This window comes from Protomyctophum parallelum, assembly GCF_964188405.1.
Source record: "Protomyctophum parallelum genome assembly, chromosome: 4".
NCBI classification, from domain to species: Eukaryota; Metazoa; Chordata; class Actinopteri; order Myctophiformes; family Myctophidae; genus Protomyctophum; species Protomyctophum parallelum.
The window spans coordinates 2260978-2284548 of NC_139700.1; the positions used below are offsets into that span (position 1 = coordinate 2260978).

The following is a 23571-nucleotide window of genomic DNA, read 5'->3' on the forward strand; positions in this document are numbered from 1 at the left end:
GGAGAGAGAGAGAGGGGGGGGGGGGGGGGGGGAGAGGAGGGGGGGGGGGAGGGGGAGACGGACAGACTGACAGATTGACAGACAGACAGACAGACAGACAGAGGAGAGATCATCATATACAATACTAAAAGGGAGGGAGGGGAAGAGAGAGAGAGAGAGAGAGAGAGAGAGAGAGACACACAGAATGTTTTAACCCATTCTGACCGGGCACCCATTTTGGTGTTGGCATCATGTTATGCTTTAGCTATTGAAAAATAGCAGATCTACAAGCTCGTATCGCGCCACCGAGTGGCGCGATACGAGCTTGTAGGTCTGCTATTTTTGAAAAATTGAAGAGCGACTGACATTTTTTAGAATCTGATCTCAGCTCAGAATGGGTTCATCAGACCAGTGTGTGTCCGGCGGAAACCTCGTATGAATCTGATCTCAGGTCAGAATGTTTTAACAGCGGGCGACAGGCATTTTCCGCAAGTGCATTATTTGTCTATGGGACCCGGCGACTACCGGCAATAGCAGGGCGAACAGACGACGGTTGAAAAGTGGGCGGAAGCAACCTCACCCGAAAAGATACAAATAATTCATCTTTTCGGGCGATAACGGGAGATGTGTCGGCCGATGCTCGCCCGCTGAAAACGTACTGAGAAAGAGAGACAGACAGACAGACAGACAGATGGATAGACAGAGAGAGAGATGGACAGACAGAGAGATGGACAGACAGACAGACAGACAGACAGACAGACAGACAGACAGACAGACAGACAGACAGACAGACAGACAGACAGACAGACAGACAGACAGACAGACAGACAGACAGACAGACAGACAGACAGACAGACAGACAGACAGACAGACAGACAGACAGACAGACAGACAGACAGACAGACAGACAGACAGACAGACAGACAGACAGACAGACAGACAGACAGACAGACAGACAGACAGACAGACAGACAGACAGACAGACAGACAGACAGACAGACAGACAGACAGACAGACAGACAGAGGGGGGAGGGAGGGGGGAGGGAGAGAATGTGGAGGCCTGCAGGGTAGAGAAAAGAGGCCTCTAATGCAGTGGGATTTGGGTTGGCAAGTGCTGCCAGGCACATCTTGGTTTGGGTTAGGAAATGGAGACCGCAGCGGCAATGTACTGGCCACGGACACAGACTCCTAGTATTCAGCGTAGAACACTTAAGACACTCCGAGAGCTGTCTGGGACCAGCGGGACTATAAAATATAGCATGGATGGAGAACCATCGTATGTTGAAACATCAGCACGAAAAGTAGTTTGCAGACACACAGGCACACACGCGCACGCACACAAACAGGAGGACATGAACATTCATGCACGCAAATGAACACACAAAGCATGCCCATCTTGCATGTACACTTGTACACACAAAGAAAATGCGCAGAGCTAACACATATACATATCAGAGCTGGATGTTATGGAGCCGTTAGGCCACATCAGCACATTATGACTTGACCTTCTGGGTAAGAAATAAGAATACTTATGAGCAAGGCACACATTAAGGACAGGGGAGTGCAGTGTCTCGCATTTTATGAACATGTGCATGTGATAAAACACGACGACTTGATGTAAAACACCCGAGTTAATCGTGTGCAATTCGAAGGAGTGATTTATGTTTTGTTTTCGTTTTAATGGCTCTACAAAGAAATTGTAAATCCAAAAAAAGTCAAGCAACGATGAAACATGGCCGCGACAAAGTGACAGATTAACAAATGGGCCCTTCTGCAAAATATAAAGGAAGGGGACGGCATTAAACTATGGTAGACTTTTTCTTTATAATTATTTGCTACAAACCAGACCTAGTAGGTGACATCATTTCAGCCCAATATGGACTCATACAAGAGTTCATGTAACTTGGATACCAAGGCCTCTTTCTGGTTTTTGCTTTGCTGAAAACAAAAAAACTGGCTTGACACTTTTTGCCTGAGGTCTGTACAAGTAAACTGTACCTAAAAACAAAGCAGTGGTTCCCAAACCTTTTCACGTCAAAGACCCCAAAATTGACACTAATTAGCCCGAGGACCCCCATTTGAAAAGATATGCCAAGGACCCCCATGAGAGAAGATCTTTACGGCTCTAGCAGTGATTCTCAACCCGTTTAATTTCAAGGATCCTCAATTTAATGGCATTTCTATCTCTGGGACCCCCAATTTATAATGAAAAAGCAATGTTAATTTAACTCAGAGAGTGTACAAATGGTCCATTTTGGTTCCATTTGTACAACTCTCAAGAGTTACAGACCCATAAGGGTCCATTTGGTTCCCAAACTATCATTTAGCTGGGGGGACCCCCTGGAACTCCCTCATCAAGGACCCCTGGGGATCCCCCGGACCCCCATTTTAGGAACCACTGGGTTAAGTGGATATTTACCCTGACTCAAACCCGGGGCGAGGGTCTTTAAAGCTGGTGGTGCGAGAGTTGTGATCCACAAAATATCTCACTCCCTCGGCGGTGTACTTCATCTCCCAGCCCGGGGGCAGGGGGGGCTCCTGGATCATCCTGAAACAGGGGAGAGGGGCAGTGGTGAGCTGCACGGTCCCGGCCTGGTAGGTGGGGGTCTCGTCCCCCCCGGTAGTGTTGATTTCGCCGACTAATACTATGAAAAAATGTTCGTCGACTACTTTTTTTTCTTTTTTCTTTCACTGACGAAAACCAAATAAACTAAATGAAAACTAAGCTATGATTACTAAACTAAAAGACTAAATATATTGACAATTTCGTCAACAAAAAGAAACTAAGTCATTCTACACCTGGTTGAATGCTGAAAATAGCTGATCTACAAGCTCACGACGTGTGTCGCGCTGCCTGCGACGTGTTGTGAGCTGGTAGATCGGCTGTGCTCAGCAAGTGTAAAAATCTGTCATTACAATGGCATCAAGGCCCGCCAAAATACAATTTAATCGACTAAATCAACTGTATTTTGAATTGACTAAAATCTTATGATTATGTAGTCGACTAAAACGAGACTAACACTAAAACAGGTAACTAAAATGTGACTAAAACTAAAATCATGGCTGGTCCCCTGGACACAGAAATACTGAACTGTCCCTTTCCTCCCCTACACACACACACACACACACACACACACACACTATACTGTAGGTGAATAAAACCTTGGACCCTAAAACTCTGCCCTCATTCTGAACCACAATTTAACAGCTATGTGATGGCGAGTTCTTTTTGGTCTTTGAAGGATAGCTTTGACGTGTTCAGATGCCAGTCACTGACCATCAACCAACCTTTTGTACCAGAAGGTACAGTATTCGCGATCTCAGGTCTCTCAAGTATACTTTGAAGTGTATATGAACTGAAGCTATTTTTTGCTTCCTTCCCCCTGAGTATTTTCTTTCAGGGGTTCATATCAGAGGTTAATATCTTAAAAAGCGGGTTTTAAAATGCTTTTAAATCTGTCGACACGGAAAGGGGGAGTATGATAAATGTGAGTGAAGTGGAAATAATAATAATAACTTCTCACGGGAAGACACTGATATGAATGACACATGGACCCGAGGCTGATGCCATAAAATGACCACATTATCAACGAACAGATAATGTAAATGTGCAATTTCTGTGCAGAAAAAAATAAAAATAAAAGTTGTTCATTTGCATAACCCCAGACTTTATTAGCTTAATAGTTTGTTATATTCAGTACTAAATAACCCATTAATAAGACCAATCGTTGAGCTATTTTTTTTCCACAAATATGTTGATCTTTCATCCCTGGTTGCATCAAGAGTGTGATGGTGTGACACAATAGCACTTGGGGGCCAATTTGCGACAGTGCCTTACCCCTTTCCCTGAACGTTTTTACTATTTTAAAAACATTACCTGGAACAACATATTTTCAGATGGGGGTCGGCGGCCAATTACATATATTTTTGGGGGTCCTTGACATGAAAGTGTTTGAGAACGACTGACATAGAAACATGGGTTTTTCTGAAAACTGATTTAGAAGACATTTGTAAAAAAAAAATCGTCCTCAGGTCTAAATGGGTTCAAATTGTTCAACTAGCCCGGTCTACATAGACACGTTGTGAGCTTGTAGATCGGCAATTTGAACTGTCCAGAAATGTTTTTCAAAATAGTAAAAAAAAGACAAAAAAAGCAAAGACGTTTAGGGATAGATAAGAGGCATGAACAGGGCCCTTGGTGTTCTAGCGACCTGTTTTCTGGGGTTAACAAAATGTCAATAATGCTTTATTTATACATCCACAGATGCATACAACAACAAAGGCAGACATGCAAGCCAACATGCAGGCAGTTTTAGCGAACACACGAACACACACACACACACACACACACACACACACACACACACACACACACACTTCCAGTCTCACCCCTGGGTTCGTGGATCTTCCCATTGTGTCGTTCGCGTATTGTGGTTGACAAAGTATACTCTCCCGTTGTCCTGGCGCTTCTCTGTAGATGAAAAAAGACATTTGCGCATTTATTAGTACAGACAGGAGGCTGAGGGTAAAGAGAGGATGATGACATTCAATGAAGTGTATGATTTGGATTCTACACCGCAAGGAGCGAGAGTATATCACATTGAGACTTGGCTGAAAGAAGGCCCAGAACAACATGAAAAGTTATAACAAGAACCACAGAGGCTATCAACATAGGCCTGCACTTTGTGGAATATTACTGGGATCATATGAGCGTGATGACAGGACTCATGATGCTTAGCGAGATGAAGAGAGGAGAACGGCTGAATCTCACAGTCTCGGTAGAAAAGTGACGAGTCCCTGTGGCATTTCACTGTGGCCGTTCCAAAATGCCTTACTCAGTCAGGTTCACCTTCGCCTTTCTAGGTCATGCAAACTTGTGAGCTGGTGTGTGCGTGCGTGCGTGCGTGCGTGCGTGTGTGTGTGTGTAGGTTGGGCTGAGAGCAAATGTGACTGAGGTGAACTAGCCACAAGTGAAAGTAGGGAGGCGTTGCAGAAAAAAAAGGTTTATGGTCAGTCACGTTATAGAAACAATACCATGGTAACTGCCGTTTGCCCTGGACAGAGAATATAGGGCACAAGTCAGCGAGGTTTAGAGAGTGCCAGGTTGAGTGTGTATGTGTGCAAGTCAGCGAGGTTTAGAGAGTGCCAGGTTGAGTGTGTATGTGTGCACAGTACTTTGCGTTGGGCCGTTTCCAGCCCCCTCCCTTTCCCCCGGTTCCCTCCATCTCTCTCTCTCTGACATCTTTTTCTCATTAACGGGCGTGTGTGGAGGCTGCAGAAACAGTAGCGCTCACATTGCAACTCGTCGTAAGGCTAAATCATACGTCACCAAACGCCTGCGTTCTTGTATGATGAAAATGAGAACGTTTGAAAATTCGGTACGACGAGGTCAACTCGTAAGTATAAATTAGACTTCACATGCCAGCTCTTTCAGCCTTTCACCTCTCTCTCTCTCTCTCTCTCTCTCTCTCTATTCTCTCTGTTCCTGTGCTCAGTTGCTCACCCCCGTCTTTCAATCAATTCCCTCCCCCCCGTCATACCCTCATAATCTCTTCCTTCTCTTCCCCATTTCCCCCTTTTCTTCTGACCCTGCAAAGGGGAAACAGACGTGCAGGCCGCAGATGAAAAAGAACACGCACGAAAAGTGAATCTGAGTCAGCGATATAATTGTGGTTTTCGGCCTGAGACACCACACCACAGCATGCTGAAAAGGCATCAGAGAGAACATTACCGAGGGGGTCTGGAGAGTAACAGCGAGAGAATTAGCTTGTGAAAATGTTAGCACGGCGGAATTTGCCCAGTGCGTATGATTTAACCCATTCTGACCTGAGATCAGATTCATACGAGGTTTCCGCCGGACACACACTGGTCTGATGAACCCATTCTGACCTGAGATCAGATTCTAAAAATGTCACAGTCGTTCTTCGATTTTTCAAAAATAGCAGACCTACAAGCTCGTATCGCGCCACTCGGTGGCGCGATATGAGCTTGTAGATCTGCTATTTTTAAATAGCTAAAGCATAACATGATGCTGACACCAAAATGGGTGCCCGGTCAGAATGGGTTAACTCTGCACATAAATCCGGGTTTGAAAATAGATTGGATTATGTAGAATCCCATCAACTACACACACAGCGTCTGTAATTTGTGGGATTTGAGGCAAAGGAAGTGGTGTGTGCATTGTGCATGTACGTTATAAATCAGCATGAGTAGTGCGAGTCAAAAACAAACGTTTATCTGATATTCACAGTGTTAATCGCCAACATGCCACTGGTCCCTATTTTAGGCGTGTCATCATGGGTGAAGATTTTCAAGATGTTTTCAAAATGTGAAGAAAAAAAATGTTTCAACATTTTTGGAAAGTAGCAGATCTTACAAGTTCATGTCGCATCACACAATGCGCTGTGAGCTTGTAGATCGCTTACGAATCTTATTTTCGATCCCGGGGCTTGCCAAGAGATTAGTGTCGAAGTGTCCTTGAGCAAGACTCGGTCTGAACCACTAATTGCTAACTAATTGTGCAGGTTGGTGACTGGGATGGTTTCCTCCGCCATCGGTGTATGAATGGGTGAATCATGTAATGCACTATAAAAGCGCAATATAAATGCACCATTTACCATTTATTTACCATTTAAAATAGGCTTAAGCAGGTTAATCAAGCCAACTGACATTTGATCATGAGATATGCGTCTGCTGCTGTGAGGTACTGTTTTCGCTGTTCTCTTTTTAAGGGAAGAGAAGCTCACCCACATATCAAACCCCTCTCTCCCCTCTCTCTCTACCAAGACTCTCATTCACACCATGACCTTGAAGAAGGAAAAGCAAAGATCTGATATCATATAACCCCATTCACATAAAAAACAGCCTTTTTTTTGTTGCTGCTGGAAACCGTTATTACGTATCTATTGAGAGATCCAACTTCTTTGAAAGAGGTAGTAAAGTGCACAGCCGGTGGTACTGTATAACAACCTGCAGTTCCCTTTGACTGTCGAGCCTACAGGGCAATTCACACTGCAGCACTAGAACTATGACTGCATGCGGTGTTGTTGAGCAGACTGCACCTCTCAGTTCACACGGGTGTGATTTGTCTTTCTAGGGAACCTAGGATCTAGGTTAAATCCAAGAACAATGTGAACAATCCTGACTGTTCCGTTAGGATGCTTAGCTGGAAGGTCAGGGGTTTGAACAGTCCAGTAAAAACGCTGTAGATAAAAACCAGCCATGACTCAAGAGGCTCAGTAATGATTGATGGCTATTATGTACGGCAGGGGTGGGCCCCATGCGGCCCCCCACCTTCACTTAACCCATTCTGACCTGAGATCAGATTCATACGAGGTTTCCACTGGACACACACTGGTCTGACGAACCCATTCTGACCTGAGATCAGATTCTAAAAAATGTCAGTCGTTCTTCGATTTTTCAAAAATAGCAGACCTACAAGCTCGTATCGCGCCACTCGGTGGCGCGATATGAGCTTGTAGATCTGCTATTTTTAAATAGCTAAAGCATGACATGATGCCGACACCAAAATGGGTTCCCGTTCAGAATGGGTTCATATCAGAATACTGATATATTATTGCAAACATGATGCACTTTAATTACTTCAGTCTAAATTAGTATAATGAGTAGTATAATGTATTAAAATGTTATTGTCTTTTTTTATGTCCAATGTATTTGTATTGGTTTAAAGTTAACATAACTACTAAGGCACTTGAAAAAAGAGCAACAAAAAATAATCTGGATTTCAATTCAAATAGCCGATCTACAAGCTCAAAACGCGCAATTTTTGCTATGACAGTAATTTGCAATGTGGCCCATCTGGAGTGAGTGTGGAAATATCGTGGCCCCACTGATGTACGGGGCTCTCACTCACGCCACTTCTGACGGTTTGAACAGCAGCATCCAAAGCTAGAACCAAACCTTATACAAATCACGCTCACAGTGTTGAGCTTCATCTTTTGGGAGGTGAACCAATGTCGACTCCATGCGTGCGCTTCAACAGGTTCAGCTCAGGCCATCTTTGTGGCTCAGTAAGTTCACTAAACCAAATAAACAGCGATGCAATTACACAGCAAAGGAAACAATTGAACCAAACGAACGGACCCCTACGGATCACGTTAAGGGTCCAATTGGGGTCGATTTCTGTGTGGAATGTAAGTAACACTACTATGGACTTATGCATGCAAACTTTGCAAAGTTCTGATTAGCAGTGAACACACACGAACAAACAAATGGAGGTACAGGGGAGAAAACGACTAGCGCACACAAATATAGGTGTTTGTCTGCCTGAGTGGGGGAGGGGGCATTAAGGTGCATTCAAAGAAAGTGAGTGTCTGTGTGTGCGTGTGTGTGTGTGTGTGTGTGTGTGCGTGCTCGGTGGACTTACCCCATCCCGGCGGGAGTGCACCCAGAGGGTCATTTTCCACAGGAGCCCCGGTCGGCTGAGGGAGAAAAAGAGAGAGAGACCGCGTGTCCAGTTAGGGTAACTTGCTCTCGTTCTCGCCCTTCTTCCACCTTTCTGTCCTCCTCCTCGCTCCTCCGTCCGTCTCTCCCTGCCTCTCGGTCCTCTCCTCGCCGCCGTCTCCATGCGGCGGCGGCGCGGCGGTGTGAAATTCTTTAATCTGTCCACTCAGCTCCGGAGGACTCGGCGGCTCCCACAAGTGTGTGAGAACAAGCATGTGGATATGAGATGGAAAAAAAGGCCAACACACGCCACAAAAAAAAAGTAAAAAAAGAAACATGCACAGAAACAAATGGCAGGTACTAGAGGAGGAGGAGGAGGAGGAGGAGGAGGGAAAAAATATTAAACGGCAGCAAAAAAGATGGTAGAAAATGCCTCGGAAACCGCACGGTGGTGTTGGGGGTGAGCTGAACCCAGCTGTGGCAGATTAGGAAGACAACAGCATGAACATGAATGAGGGTGGTGGGGGGGGGGGGGGCACACGCTGGCGGTGAAGCTGCTGCTGCCGCGGCGACCCAGATCAGCGAGCAGAAGTGAGGTCTCCGTTTGAAGAAGTGTCTCCTACGGCGGGCGGGCAAGTTGGTCAGTCGGTCGCGGGAAAAAGCTCTGACCCACCGAAAGGGGCAACCAGCGAGAGGGCTCGCGCGCGGTGTGTGTGTGTGCAGGGCGGCCGGTCAGTAAGTCAGTAAAAAGCCAAAGTCAGTCAGTCAGTCATGCCTTGGCTCTGAATGAGAGAGAGGGAAGGAAGGAGGGAGGAAGGGAGGGAGGGAGGAGAGAGGGATGGATGGATGGATGGATGGATGGGGGGGCGTGAGTTGAGGTGGTGGGGCGGCGGTGGGGTGCTCCTCTCCGGCGCGGTGGTACTGGGAGACTGAGGGAGCTGGCCGGCCAGCGGGCTCGTAATGCCTTCCAAAAACGACACGCTCGGGTAGGAGGATAAAACAACGCGCTGTTCCAATGAGCTCACTGGCTGGCCGTAAGCCCCACCCCCCCCCTCCACCAACACCACCACCCCAACCTCCCCCCATCACCACCCTGGTACCCTTCCCTCCCTCCCTCCCTCCCTCCCTCCCTCCCTACCCCATCCCGTCGCCGAAATCCTCCTCCTCCTCCTCCTCCTCCTCTCCTCTTCTCCCCCTGTCCCTTTGCTCTGCCTCTCTCTCTCTCTCTCTTCTAATGGTGCTGTGAAAGTAGGCAGGGAGGTGTGATGTCTGAGGGAAAACTGAGGGAACATTCATGCTCGTTTCCAGACTGGACACCCCACCCCCAACCCCCCAACTCAACCCCATGCCTGACAAAAGGCACCTTTATTCACCCTGCGCGCCTGGAACAACTGTGGGGTTTACTCAGCCTGCACTCACACGTGTGCACACGCACGCACACATGCACGCACGCACGCACGCACACACACATACAAAAAGCCTAGTGTGTCTTCGCGAGGAGCCTGTGTATGTTCCAAAGTGTGGAAAATTTGTGTACAGCAAACAGTCACTCAATGTGTACGTGTATATGGTTACTGATGATACTGGGACGTGCAAACACACACACACACACACACACACACACACACACACACACACACGCACACGCACACACGCGCACACACACACACGCATATAAGGTGAGTGGAAAAGTTGTTGAAAAGATGCTTGTTGGTGTCAGTGGTGAGGGAATGATAGTTTTGGGGATTCAGAACGGGATGATGTTCTGAATCAAATGGCCCTATTCAGGTGGACCCCAAATGGACTCATAATATTATCTATAAAATCCGAATAGATTTTTTTTCTCTCACTGGAAGCTTTCTCCACGAAAAACAAAATGCGATTCATGATCACCCCGGTGATCCATGAAGTACGAGTAGTAGCTACTTTACGTCAACAGCATTTCCCAAAACCAATGTGACTGACTGACTGTGCCCATTAAAGAGAGCCTCTGTCATGGAAAATCCGACGGTGTTGTTCAGATGGAAAAGGACTGCGACTGCGGGGAGAAGAGCGGGCATATAGCAGGGTTAAAGGGTGTGTGTGTGTGTGTGTGTGTGTGTGTGTGTGTGTGTGGGTGCGTGGGTGCGTGTGTGCGTGCGTGTGTACTGTGTGTCACTTCAACGACAGCCAATCTATGCCCAGAGGGAGCCCCACCCTTCTCTGGGGTCTGTGTGACTAAAAAAGGTAAAAGGAGAATATAATGATATAAAGACAAGATGACATCATCATCTCTAACCCTGGCCATTCAGCCACTTCCACACACGGTTTCACAGAGCGAAGAAAAAGAAAAGGAAAAAAAAGAAAGGAGCAAGAAAAAAAGGGAAAAGGAGAAAATAAGGCACGGAGAGAAAGTAAATGTTAAATGGAGACTATAGAAAGATTATCCTTAACTCACCCGTTGCCTATTGCGCCTTTTGACGCCTTCTTTTTTTTTTTTAATCAATTGATTACGGTGATCATCTGCACCCGCAGAACACTAGTAGCACTGGTAGCGGTCCGTTAAAAAAAGGAAGAAAACGGAAATGGAAATTTCGCTGGATTATGCTGTCTATATACGAGGACGCAGCTTTTTGAACACTAATATCTCAGGTTCTTCTTTTTGGGTCAAAACTATTTCTCATTTCTCAAAACGACATGATCATTGCTTACGGAAAGTATGTTTTGATTGGATTAAATGACAAACAGCGGATTTCTACTTCCTGATTCTCGGTTTCCGGCCAAACTGGCTTTCAATCTAAAAAAGGTGCTCGCCGGTGAAAATGCACTTATGGTGGAGAGCCCTCCTCCAGATGGCGCTGTGGCGCCGAATTAGATGAATATTAGCAAAATAGCTTTAAAATGTATACGTTTTTGTGTACAGAGAGAGAGAGAGAGAGAGAGAGGGGGGCCATGTGTGGATCATGTGCCAGTGTGAGAGCACGGGTACATGATCTAACACCCAATGGTGGAAAAGGTACTCACACGTTTTACTTAAGTAAAAGTATCAATACTGCAGTGTAGGAATACTCCGTTACGAGTCAAAGTCCGGAATTAATTAATCCAAGTACCAAAAGTAAAACTACTCGTAATGCAGAATGTCTCATTTCACATTGAACGCGCCTAGGCTGCCGGCCCGGTGCCGGTGAGCCACGCCGCCCCGCTCCGCGTGCGTGCGTGCGTGTGTATAACAAGACACAGGTTCAATTCAGTTAGTGTTGCTGTTAAGGTTCCTTGTTAAAGGAGAGAGTGGACAGAGGGAGGTATTAAAGAGAGGCCCCTAGCTGAAAAAAGGCAGGGTAGGGTAGGGTAGGTGGGGGTGGAGATTGATTCGATGGGTGGACAGGAAGAGAGTGGAAGCTATAGATATATTTATAAGTGCACTAAAAAAAAAAGATTAGAGAGAGAGGGGCAGGCGAATGAAATCGTTGAAGATAAAGAAAAGGTTTTTTTTGGTCGATGTGTGAGCCGGGGGGGGAATTTGAATAGGGGTAAAAAAAAAAGAAAAAGAGAAGGGATTTTGGAGGAGGTAGAGGAAAAGGGGGTATGCTGGTAAATGTAGAGAAAGAGGGGGCAGGGGGGGGGGGGGGGGGGACTTTGGGAAAGGGAGAGCCGGAAACGGCATTTAATGCCTCTGAGACCACTCTCTAACGAGCTGCAATTATCCTATGCGCACACACGCACACGCACACACACACACACACACACACACACACACACACACACACACAGAGCACTACAATGCAATGGCCAGCTTGTGCATGAGTGACTGAGAGCTCTTTTATGCGTGCATGCGGTAAGGATTGTCATTGCATTGCCAATCTCTGTGTGTAGACGTACGTGTGTACGACGTACTACGTACGTCTGTATAATCCACATAACTGGAGAACCGTTCGTCCCCGCCAACTTCAAATTTGACACACGCGCTCCACCACACCCCCCACAGGGAGTGCAGTGCCCGGTGTCGAGGCCCTGCCCGGGCTCTGGGTCTCCATATATGTGACCAACTCCAGCAAAAAGGCCCTCAACTCTACTTTTCCATTTTTCAGATTTTTACAGATTATTAAAGTACAGAATGTAAGCTTTCATATGATGTATCATTCAATGAAATTGGACAATAATTGAAGGAGATATAACCATTTTAAAATGACTGGGGCCTTTCACCCAAAGCTGAGAAAAGCCCTTTTCAATATTCACAACATTTTATCACCTTAGAGCTGGACAGAAGTGGGTGTGACAATGGGAGGGACAAGGGACAATAGGACGTTTTAGCTGTCAACAGTGCAACACTAGAAACACTGACATGTTTAAGCCAGTAGAACAAACAATGCAATTTGTAAGGTGCCCCAATAAACCCTTTTGAAAGTACTAAGTATTAAATACTAAGTATAAGTATTCAAGTATTAAATACTAAGTTAAGTGTTCAATTTAGCTGGCCTGTTCTGACATCACAATGCTGTTCTGACATCTGCATATTAGACTCCATATTTGGGCATGGCCTGACAAATAACTCCATATGTGGGGCATAAAAGGGACACAGACATAATAACTGGGTGTGGGCATGGATTTACAACTTGCATCGTTTCCAAGTAGGCCTCTAGTTTATAAAAAATAAACAACATTTAGTGCATGAGTTTGTGTGCGTGTATAATCCTAACTTGTAGATCTGTGTGTGTGTGTGTGTGTGTGTGTGTGTGAGAATGTGTGTCTGTGCGTGTGAGAGTATGTGTGTGTGTGTGAGTGCGTGCATGTGTGGGGCCATTACGGTGTCATGGTCCATTTAAAGGATGGCTAACCTCTCAACTTGCTCATTGTCATGTGCTAACGCAGAAATGTAGCACCTGGTCTCCACATTACAGAGCTGTGAGCACATATACGTACACACACACGACTCAACAGTGGGCACGTTGCCGCACGCACGTACACACATCCGCCTACATTGACACACACACACACACACACACACACACACACACACACACACACATCCAGACATAGACGGTGATGGTTTGCATGAAAAACAACAGCCAGTGGAGCTAAAAGCACGAGGCCATGATATCACGGCAGGCAGGATGCCATCATGGAGGACTGAAGCAGCTCTTATCTGCTCCACAGCCAGTCTGCCTGCTGATGTCAAAGTCCCCAAAGTCCACTTCCACCCCAGAGTGACTGCAGCGACCCAATGACTGAATCAATGTGTGTGTGTGTGTGTGTGTGTGTGTGTGTGTATTCAGGGCTACATTTGGCTATGAGTATATACTGTGCACACAGTTTAACATCCTGTGTGTGTGTGTGTGTGTGTGTGTGTCTGCCTCAAAACCCCTGCATGTTCCGCTCTTGTTCTCACACACACTGGGTCCAGAAATAGCCGTTGCTATCAGCGGTTTGGGGCATTCCAAAACACAACTCTGGACTCTCCACATGGAGGGCAGACCTGCCACTTGGCTTTTCTCAGACAGGGTCAGCGAGGCAAGGATGGATGGACGGAGGGAGGGAGGGAGAGGAGGGAGGGAGGGAGCTGTAAAGGGGATTTCAGCTCGACTTCACTTCAGGCTGAGAATGTACTGCAAAGTGCAAACACCCAGACTCACCCAAACAAGCCTGTCATTTGCCCTAAACCAGTGGTTCCCAAAGTGTGGTCCTGGGGACCCCCAGGGGTCCTCGAGGGAGTTCCAGGGGGTCCACAGCTGAATGATAGTTTCGAACCAAATGGACCCTTATGGGTCTGTAACTCTGAGAGTGTACATTTTGGTTCCATTTGTACACTCTCAAGAGTTAAATAAACATTGATTTTACAGTATAAATTGGGGTCCCAGAGATATAAATGCCTAATCAAACATCAAACGTAACGGGGGGCCTTTGAAATGAAAATGATTGAAAATCACTGCTAGAGCCGTCCAACTCTTTTATGGGGGTCACTGGCATATCTCTTCAAATGGCGCTAATGAGTATCATTTTGGAGGTCTTTGACATGAAAAGGTTTGGGAACCACTGCCCTAAACACCCGGCCCCAAGTGGCATGGCTTGCTGTGAGCTCAACCACTTAACCCATTCTGACCTGAGATCAGATTCATACGAGGTTTCCGCCGGACACACACTGGTCTGATGAACCCATTCTGACCTGAGATCAGATTCTAAAAATGTCAGTCGCTCTTCGATTTTTCAAAAATAGCAGACCTACAAGCTCATATCGCGCCACTCGGTGGCGCGATATGAGCTTGTAGATCTGCTATTTTTAAATAGCTAAAGCATAACATGATGCTGACACCAAAATGGGTGCCCGGTCAGAATTGGTTAAACACACTCACTGCCAGGTATTCATTCATTCATTCTACATTCACCTTATTCACAAACACATTCCACAGAAGGCACAAACCTGCACATCGGGAGCATTTAGGGGGTCAGAGTCTTTGCTCAAGGACACTTCGACACTATACTCTGGGGGAGCCCGGGATGCTCTACCGGCCACTCTACTACCCCTGAGCCACTGCCTGAGCCCAGGGACAAAGGGAGGGAGGGAGATGGGTGAGAGAGAGAGGGATGCAGGGCTGGATGGAGGGATGGATGGATGGATGAAGGGAGGGAGGGAGATGGGTGAGAGAGAGAGGGATGCAGGGCTGGATGGAGGGATGGATGGATGAAGGGAGGGAGATGGGTGAGAGAGAGAGGGATGCAGGGCTGGATGGATGGATGAAGGGAGGGAGGGAGATGGGTGAGAGAGAGAGGGATGCAGGGCTGGATGGAGGGATGGATGAAGGGAGGGAGGGAGATGGGTGAGAGAGAGAGGGATGCAGGGCTGGATGGAGGGATGGATGAAGGGAGGGAGGGAGATGGGTGAGAGAGAGAGGGATGCAGGGCTGGATGGAGGGATGGATGAAGGGAGGGAGGGAGATGGGTGAGAGAGAGAGGGATGCAGGGCTGGATGGATGGATGGATGGATGAAGGGAGGGAGATGGGTGAGAGAGAGAGGGATGCAGGGCTGGATGGATGGATGAAGGGAGGGAGGGAGATGGGTGAGAGAGAGAGGGGTGCAGGGCTGTATTGTTAGGAAGTCAGAGGAGGAGGAGGTTATTCTGGACAGTGACTCAGAAAATGGCTATGTTGTTAATGGATGGGGGGAGAGGGGACAGCTCTAGGAATGGACGGATGCGCGCACACACACACACACACACACACACACACACACACACACACACACACACACACACACACACACACACACACACACACTTTTTTTTTAGAAGCTGGGAGGGGTCTTTTAATGGGAGTCTGTAACAGTTTTAAGGCTGGTTTTACTAATGGTGCGTACCGGAGGAACGCCCCAGTTCCAGAATGGGCTGTTGTTGAAGCTCTATAAGTCTTAACTGTCAGGGTGAAACTTGACCTTGGCTTTGCTTTCGCTGAGAGGACAGCTATTGTCAAAAGAGGGGACCACTCCTGCAATGACTGGAAAAATACTAAAAAACCCAGACTCAAATAACATTGCTTGCCCCCGTAGTGTACACGCAGACCATCACCAGCCGACAGAGAAACCACATAGCGGCGCCCATGTGTGAGATTTACTGGCGGCTTCCTAGATTTCATCAGGACACAGAAACTGACAATAAATGTGATATTGGCTCTTTACGAGCACTGTCATGGAACTCCCTTTGTTTCCTCCTCCTGACACCGGCCACCTGTTCTTCATTTGTTTTATATCCTCGACCAAGCGTAAAAAAAAATATATATAAAAAAGAATACAGATAAACTAGTCCATACGGTAATAAACAGATTTGGGGAAAGTGAAAAACAGGCTTCCTCACTGTCTGCATATATGCTAATTGTCAATGCCAAATGTATCAAAGAAATCTTTTGAAAACGTGTAGATGTGTATAGGGCTGAAGTGGTTGATGTATGTATGATAAGTAACTAAAGTTTTCAAATAAATGTAGTGGAGAAAAGGTAAAGTACAAATAGTAAAATACCTCGAAATTGTACTTAACCCATTTAGACCTGAGGCTGATAAAAAAAAAAAGGTTTCTAAATCCTATTCTGAAAAAAAAAATCTGAAAAACCTATCAGTGGTTTTCAAACTATTTCATGTCAAGGATTTTTTTTTTTTTATACGTAATTGGCCCGGCCAACCCCCATCTGAAAATAGGTTGTTTCAGGGACGCCAACAAAGAAAATATTTGAGGTAAAAACGTGAAAGAATATATATTCAATGATTTGCGCCACAATTTCGTTTGTAGATCTGCTATTTTTCAATATCTAAAGTATAACAATGCTTAACCCATTCTGACCGGGCACCCATTTTGGTGTCAGCATCATGTTATGCTTTAGCTATTTAAAAATAGCAGATCTACAAGCTCATATCGCGCCACCGAGTGGCGCGATACGAGCTTGTAGGTCTGCTATTTTTGAAAAAAATCGAAGAACGACTGACATTTTTATAATCTGATCTCAGGTCAGAATGGGTTCATCAGACCAGTGTGTGTCCGGCGGAAACCTCGTATGAATCTGATCTCAGGTCAGAATGTGGTTAAAGTACAGTACTTGGTTACTACTTGGTTACCTGGTAGAGGAAGCGCTGGCTGAACTGGTGCATGGCTCCCTGCAGCTGGCTGCGCTGGCTCTGCCACTGCTCGTAGTTGCGCACCGACTCGGCGGTGGGCCTCTGCCATGTGGTGGTCCTGGTGTTGTGGTCCACGTAGTAGAACCTGCCCCGCTGGTCCACGCGCTTCTCCCAGCTGGAGGGAGAGAGGGAGAGTCTCAGAGGAGAACCAGTCTCTGTTTTCGTCTTTTAACCGAGAACAGATTCTATAACATAACATGTCTTCTAAATCATGACATTCTCCTGAAAAACCTATGTTTCTATATGTCAGTGGTGTTCAAAGTTTTTTACGTCAAGGACCCCAAGAATTTTATGCATTTGGCCTGCCGCCTCAGACCTCCATCTGAAAATATGTTGTTCCAGGCATCCCCCAGAGAAGCAAAGATTTGAGTTAAAAACGTTCGCTCTGAAAGAATATAACATTCAAAGATTTGCGCCACATGTTTTTCAAAAATAGCAAATCTACAAGCTCATAGCGCAGCACTCGGTGCCACACTATGAGCTTGTAGATGTGCCATTTTTCAATAGCTTAAGCATAACATAATGCTTAAAACACCAAAAGAGCAAGATCATCTTAGCATCAAGTAAAAAAGCAATCACTCGACGCTGGTGCCAACAGGACCCACCAATGAAAGATCAATGGATGGACATTATTGAGGAACTGTATGCTATGGAAAAACTAACATTCATACTACAAGACTACAAGAGGATAAATTCTATAAAAAGTGGGAAAAGTCGAATCTCTTCTCTCAGCCTAGCGATATTGCAATAGGATCTCATTGAATGTTTTTTGTAATATGAAAAATGCAGCCCTTTTACTTTGTCTTTTTCTTTTCTTTTTTCTTTCCGTATAGTCTTGTTTGTTGTTTTTCTTGTCTGTTCTTCCTTCAATAAAAATTAAGTGAAAAAAAAGAGTGGGTGGATGCATGACATCTCCTAAAAGCTTAACATGTTCAGAGAAGGAATGGCAGGAGAGAAAGAAAAGATGGGAGATTTGGGATAGACTGATGAAGGATCAGTTGAGAGAAATATGACGCCCGTCGTTATTGTCAATAGGCAGAGAAATGTGTAGGTTACTAGGTTCTCCAGAATGTACATCTGACCACGTTTTCATGAGTACATACTGTATGATCTATACTGAACAAATATTAAGCAGCAAATAAAGTAACGCAATTATTATTCAAAGGGCGTTTAGACGATGACAAAGATGTGCAATGTGTCCCACGGAGGGACACAGACAGGCAGACAAACACGCATATACACAGAACCGACATGAGAGTGGATTCCCTGGACTCTGCAGAACCAACCAAGCGCTGTTCTGCTGCCAAGGCTGACAGACGCTATTCTGATAGCTCTGACTTAAACACAGCAGAATTTGGTAGAGCAAACAGCTACGACTTCCGTATGCTAACAAAAACAGCGCAGGCAGAGATATGGGCGGACACACACACACACACACACACACACACACACACACACACACACACACACACACACCCTCAGGCATGCACAAAATCAGTCATATCTCCCACACATGCATACACATGTATGTATACACACAGTGAAGAAAGCACAGAGTATCCGAGTCTGACTAAATGCACACACAGTTGTCCAAAGGGAGCTTTTAGTTTGCTTGGCCCTCCCATTTCCTGAGGGAGAAGCACAAGTCTCTGCCAGAGACTGTGGCTCCAAACACAGGAGTGAACAAGGAAACCTGTGAATTAACTCTCCCAACTCTGCATGCGTGTTAGTCACACAGTTTGCCAGCACATGCATACAAACGTGTGCATTTGTATGTAGACAGAAAAAAAGTGTGTAGACAAGACAGACATGCAGACAGAGAGAGAGAAGAAATAGTGAGATAAAGTTCCACACCGCACAAGAAAATAGTTCTATGTTGGCAGTCACACCAGGTCCCAGCCCATACTGTACAGTGTACATCCATTTATTTTAGTACTATTAAACCATTATGGACGTATCCCGGTTAGCGCTCCATAGTGCAAAGCCCGACCCTTCCAGCAAGCTTGTCACACCAACGTCTCTGGTAGTACTAATATTTATGCTATTTTTATTTAACCCAGGCCGGTAGCAGATGGATGTCAATCTAAAAACAAACGATCCGACGTGCATGCGATGTGCATGCGCGCGCTTATTTGTCCTTTTTCTGCTCAAAATCGGGGATGTTTAGGACATTATGAAACCTTAAAACAAGCTACGCTAATTAATGATGATGCTACCACTGGCGGATTCTGCTCGTCTTAACCCACTATAGGCAGGAACCCCTTTTTTGTAACCCTACACTTCTGGGCGGGAACCCCTTTTGGGGTCCTGTACAGTATCCAAAAATGACGAAGTTTTTCAGAAAACTTAGGTGAGGATTTAGAAGGCGTTTTTAGAATTGGCCTCTGTCCAAGCAACGACAACATCAGCTATGGATGGCAATACACTTCCTGGTCAGTCAGGGGGGCTGCTCATACATTTCTCGCACATGGGTGTTTCACCCCTCAACGCCTTCTGACAGAAATACAAGGGGTTGGGCCATGCATCCAGCAAGCCCAACCCAGTAGTCACTTTGAGTGGCACCACACAAAGCCACGGGTGAACATGTAGTGTATGTCGGACTCGGACATTACTATTACTAACCCTACCCCAAACCCCAAACCTAACCCTAACTGCAAGCACGACGCAACGCATGTGGTTGAACATGTATTGTATGTCGGACATTACTATTACTAACCCTACCCCAAACCCCAAACCTAACCCTAACTGCAAGCACGACGCAACGCATGTGGTTGAACATGTACCGTATGTCGGACATTACTATTACTAACCCTACCCCAAACCCCAAACCTAACCCTAACTGCAAGCACGACGCAACGCATGTCGGACCAAAGCAAACGTTATACTTTATCCGCAAAAGTTATGGCATGATCAGGATTCGAACCCAGGAAGTACGGATCGAAAGTCTATTGCCTAACCAGAGTAATCTAGTAAGAGAGTGGCGACACTAGCGTTGACTCCCATTGTAACAATGGAATGCGGAAGTGCTCATTCTATCTCAATGCGATAGTTCCAATGTTTGGAACTATAGCCCATAGGCATCCGCTTTGCAGCGAGATCAAGGCGTGTCGCCACTCTCTTACTACACTCGGTGCCTAACGAGCCATGCTACAAGCTGGCTGCTGGAATGCTTTTTCAGTGTCTACTACATTAGAACACGCCCAACTCATGTAAAAGAAAAGGGAAAACCCCGCCCAGTAGGGGTTAACCCCGCCCAGTAGGGGAGGGGTTTGGGGAGGGAAGCCTCGCCCTCAGAGATATAGCCTAGCTCAGGGGTGATTTCACCAACACCAAATTTCTCTGGCACCTGCACATTGTGCACAACACTCCCCCCTAGTGGCTAGCATGAATGTGTTTAACTGACAAGTGATGCTACTGGAAAGTTCTCAAAAGACAAGAAACGAGCAACAGAGCAAACGTTATGAATTAGGCCTATTGTTTTGTAGTTATTATATAGTGATAGGTCAATCAATAAAGATAATAATACAAATATATTTATTTGGACAAGGGTCGACATTGCTTTAATTCGATTCAAGCCAAGCTAAAGACTTATGCAACGACACGCTCTGTAGTATATTGGTTCGTGAGCAAGCAGACATCCAGACAACATAGCTCAGTGTTTTGACCTTGAGCAGGGATAATATACGATAGGTCTGGCTAATAATGTCAGTGTTCCCAAACCTTTGTAGCCTCCGGCCCAAATGAGAAATGTGTTCTGTCGCCATGGGAGCTGGCCTCATTAAAAACAAATTGCCAAGTCGGGACCCACACCAGAAATAGTCCGGGTGAGATTGGTGCAGCGTTGGTCACAGTGCAATGTGTAGTTGAGGATTGATGCTGTGGTATACACAGGCATATATTTTTCTTTATTAACCCATTCTGACCTGAGATCAGATTCATACGAGGTTTCCGCCGGACACACACTGGTCTGATGAACCCATTCTGACCTAAGATCAGATTCTAAAAATGTCAGTCGCTCTTCGATTTTTCAAAAATAGCAGACCTACAAGCTTGTAGATCTGCTATTTTTAAATAGCTAAAGCATAACATGATGCTGACACCAAAATGGGTGCCCGGTCAGAATGGGTTAACCACATGGGGGCCATATATGGACCTGGCCTGTTCTGACATCATTCTGACATCTGCATAGACTCCAAATTTGGGCATGCCTGACAAATAACTCCATATATGGGCATAAAAGGGACACAGACATAACATCTGGGCGGGGCATCCATTTCCAACTTGCATCGTTCCAAGTAGGCCAGTGCCCAATGGGCACCGCTCTAGTTATAAATACAATAAAAACATACATAAGATTTTTGTCTAGTTTCTTTTGTTGACAAAATTGTCAATATATTTAGTCTTAGTTTTAGTCACCATAGCTTAGTTTATAGACGAAATCAACACTGCTCAGTTATCTATGACGTCAGTCTATGACGTATGACTCAATATTTTGGCTAGGTTTCCACCCCCATCAGAGCGCCATTTCTTCCATCCTAAAATAAAAATCACACCCGTGTGAACTGAGGGGCACTCTCATCATGTACGACGGACATCATCATACATCATCTCATTCCGGCCAATCACAATTTGCGTCCTCACCTTCGTCATCAATGTCTTGCGCAAATGTTTGTGTTTACACTATGACGTACAATTGTCATCATTCATTGTCAATGGGAATTTAATGTTTGTGTGGGACAATTTTTGTGCACACACACTAAAAGCTGGACATAGGAGAGGCTAGCTCCCCTCAAAAATTTGGAAAATGTAAGTTCTAGACACTTATTTTACCTATTTAGCATACCCAATAGTAACAGAATCCATTTTTCTATCAATTATTTGGGGTGTATACTGACTTATCTAATATTGAATTCATTGCAAAAAGACTACTAAGGGGCGAACCAAACTCTTTTGCGATGGTTTTTGAAAACCTTATGAAACACCATGCCAAAAGTGCACAATCTTGATGATTTTGGCCGAATTCAGTCCAGACACACTCCAGTCACAGATCATGGGAGTCAACGTTCGTAAACTAGCAAGCACGTACACGGTAATTAGCAACTATAAAGGGTAAGACCACTTTTTGGGAGGTTTGGGTTGTTTTCTTACCTTATTATGGGCAAACTATTCCATTCCATGAGTTATTTCGCTCCGTTGTGTTGTTTATTAGCAATTTAAGAAATAAATAATAGTCGCTCATTGACTTCAATTGTAACGGGGAAACAGTTCTCAAAGTCTCTATTTTCGTCTTTTAAGATTTAATTTATAAAGTTACTATTTTAGTCGGAGATAGACTGAAGCAGTACTACAGCGTTCCCAACTCTCTCGGGTACGGGGGTTTCGTTTGTAAACAAGTCTCCACGCTGTTTGAGATGCACCCAGCTGCAGCCTCGCATACGAGCAGTCCCAGACACAGACACTTCTTCTAAAGTGTCTTCTAAAGTGTCTCCCTCAAACACGTCCATTGTGTATGTTTTAAGTGGCTGTATTGCTGAACACGCACGCACGCATGCACCGCACGCATATATAGTATGTCTAATATCGCTTAGTGAACTTATCTTCTGAGCATGTCATATAGCAGATCTACTGTACAAACAATGTGTCAGGGGCCCAGGCGGTGGCGTAACCGTCTGGGCACCCGACTGGTAATCCAGTCGCAGTGTGCCGCGGGTTCGATTCCCGAGCCCGACACGGCCTTTACTGCATGTCTTCCCCCATCTCTCTCCCGTTTCCTGTCAGCCTACTGTCTGTCCCTTCAAAAAAAACAATAAAAGGCTTAAGCCGCAAAAAATATATATATCTTAAAACAATGTGTCAGGTAGCAACATGTGAGCTTGTAGATCGGCTATTTTCAGCAAGAGAATTGTTGTAGATGGAAAAAAGAAGGGGACCAAGTATACCCCGGGGGAGGCAAGTCAATTAACCATTTGGTGTTTAAGTGGTTAATTAAGCATGGTGTGAGGCAATTACTGATGAAACGACAACGAGCAACAATAAGCTCGCACCATATTACAAGTTCTAAAGTATTCTAAAGTTAGAAACACTGCCTACAGTTACCAGTTGCACTCAAGAGTCTCATCGCAAACATCCCCAACACACAGAGCCTGTCATGTCCAAAGATGGGATTCATTATTTAGGATTCTAAAAGCTAGATTGCCCTGAGTCGCTACTAAACAGTTCCTGGTGTGTACATCTGGAACGCTAGCCCGGCGCTAGTTTGGTAATTGATCCTCTGAAGGGCCCAGGCGGCCATCAGCCAACACACTAACGCTGTAGCAACGGGCGTACATGTGGCTCTAAGAAAGGACTTTTGTTCTCTGGGCCCCGACTCTCTCGTTGCCTCTCTGGAAAAAGTGAGATGGGGGTGGCCGTGGCGCGCGGCTGACCTTTTCCTAAAAGCAGTTTCTCTATCATGCACGAGCACACTGAAAATCAATAAGTAATTGTTGGAATAAAAAATGTCATGAACATGCTGGTGGTATTGGTGACCTTTTACGCCATACATTAAGAGGTGAATT

The 23571-nt window shown here is 45.6% G+C and overlaps 2 protein-coding genes across 3 annotated transcripts in view; one reads left to right on the forward strand and one right to left on the reverse strand.

Annotated features, from left to right (window-relative positions):
• The window catches only part of anln2 (anillin, actin binding protein 2), a 304484-nt gene that overhangs the window by 96429 nt on the left and 184484 nt on the right, over positions 1-23571 (forward strand). The gene's annotated exons all lie outside the window — the stretch shown is intronic.
• Positions 1-23571, reverse strand: part of wwp2 (WW domain containing E3 ubiquitin protein ligase 2) — a 73064-nt gene that overhangs the window by 21123 nt on the left and 28370 nt on the right. Inside the window, 4 exon segments of the mRNA XM_083763100.1 lie at positions 2399-2527; positions 4369-4450; positions 8366-8420; positions 16955-17129. Coding sequence (XP_083619226.1) covers positions 2399-2527; positions 4369-4450; positions 8366-8420; positions 16955-17129 — 441 coding nt within the window.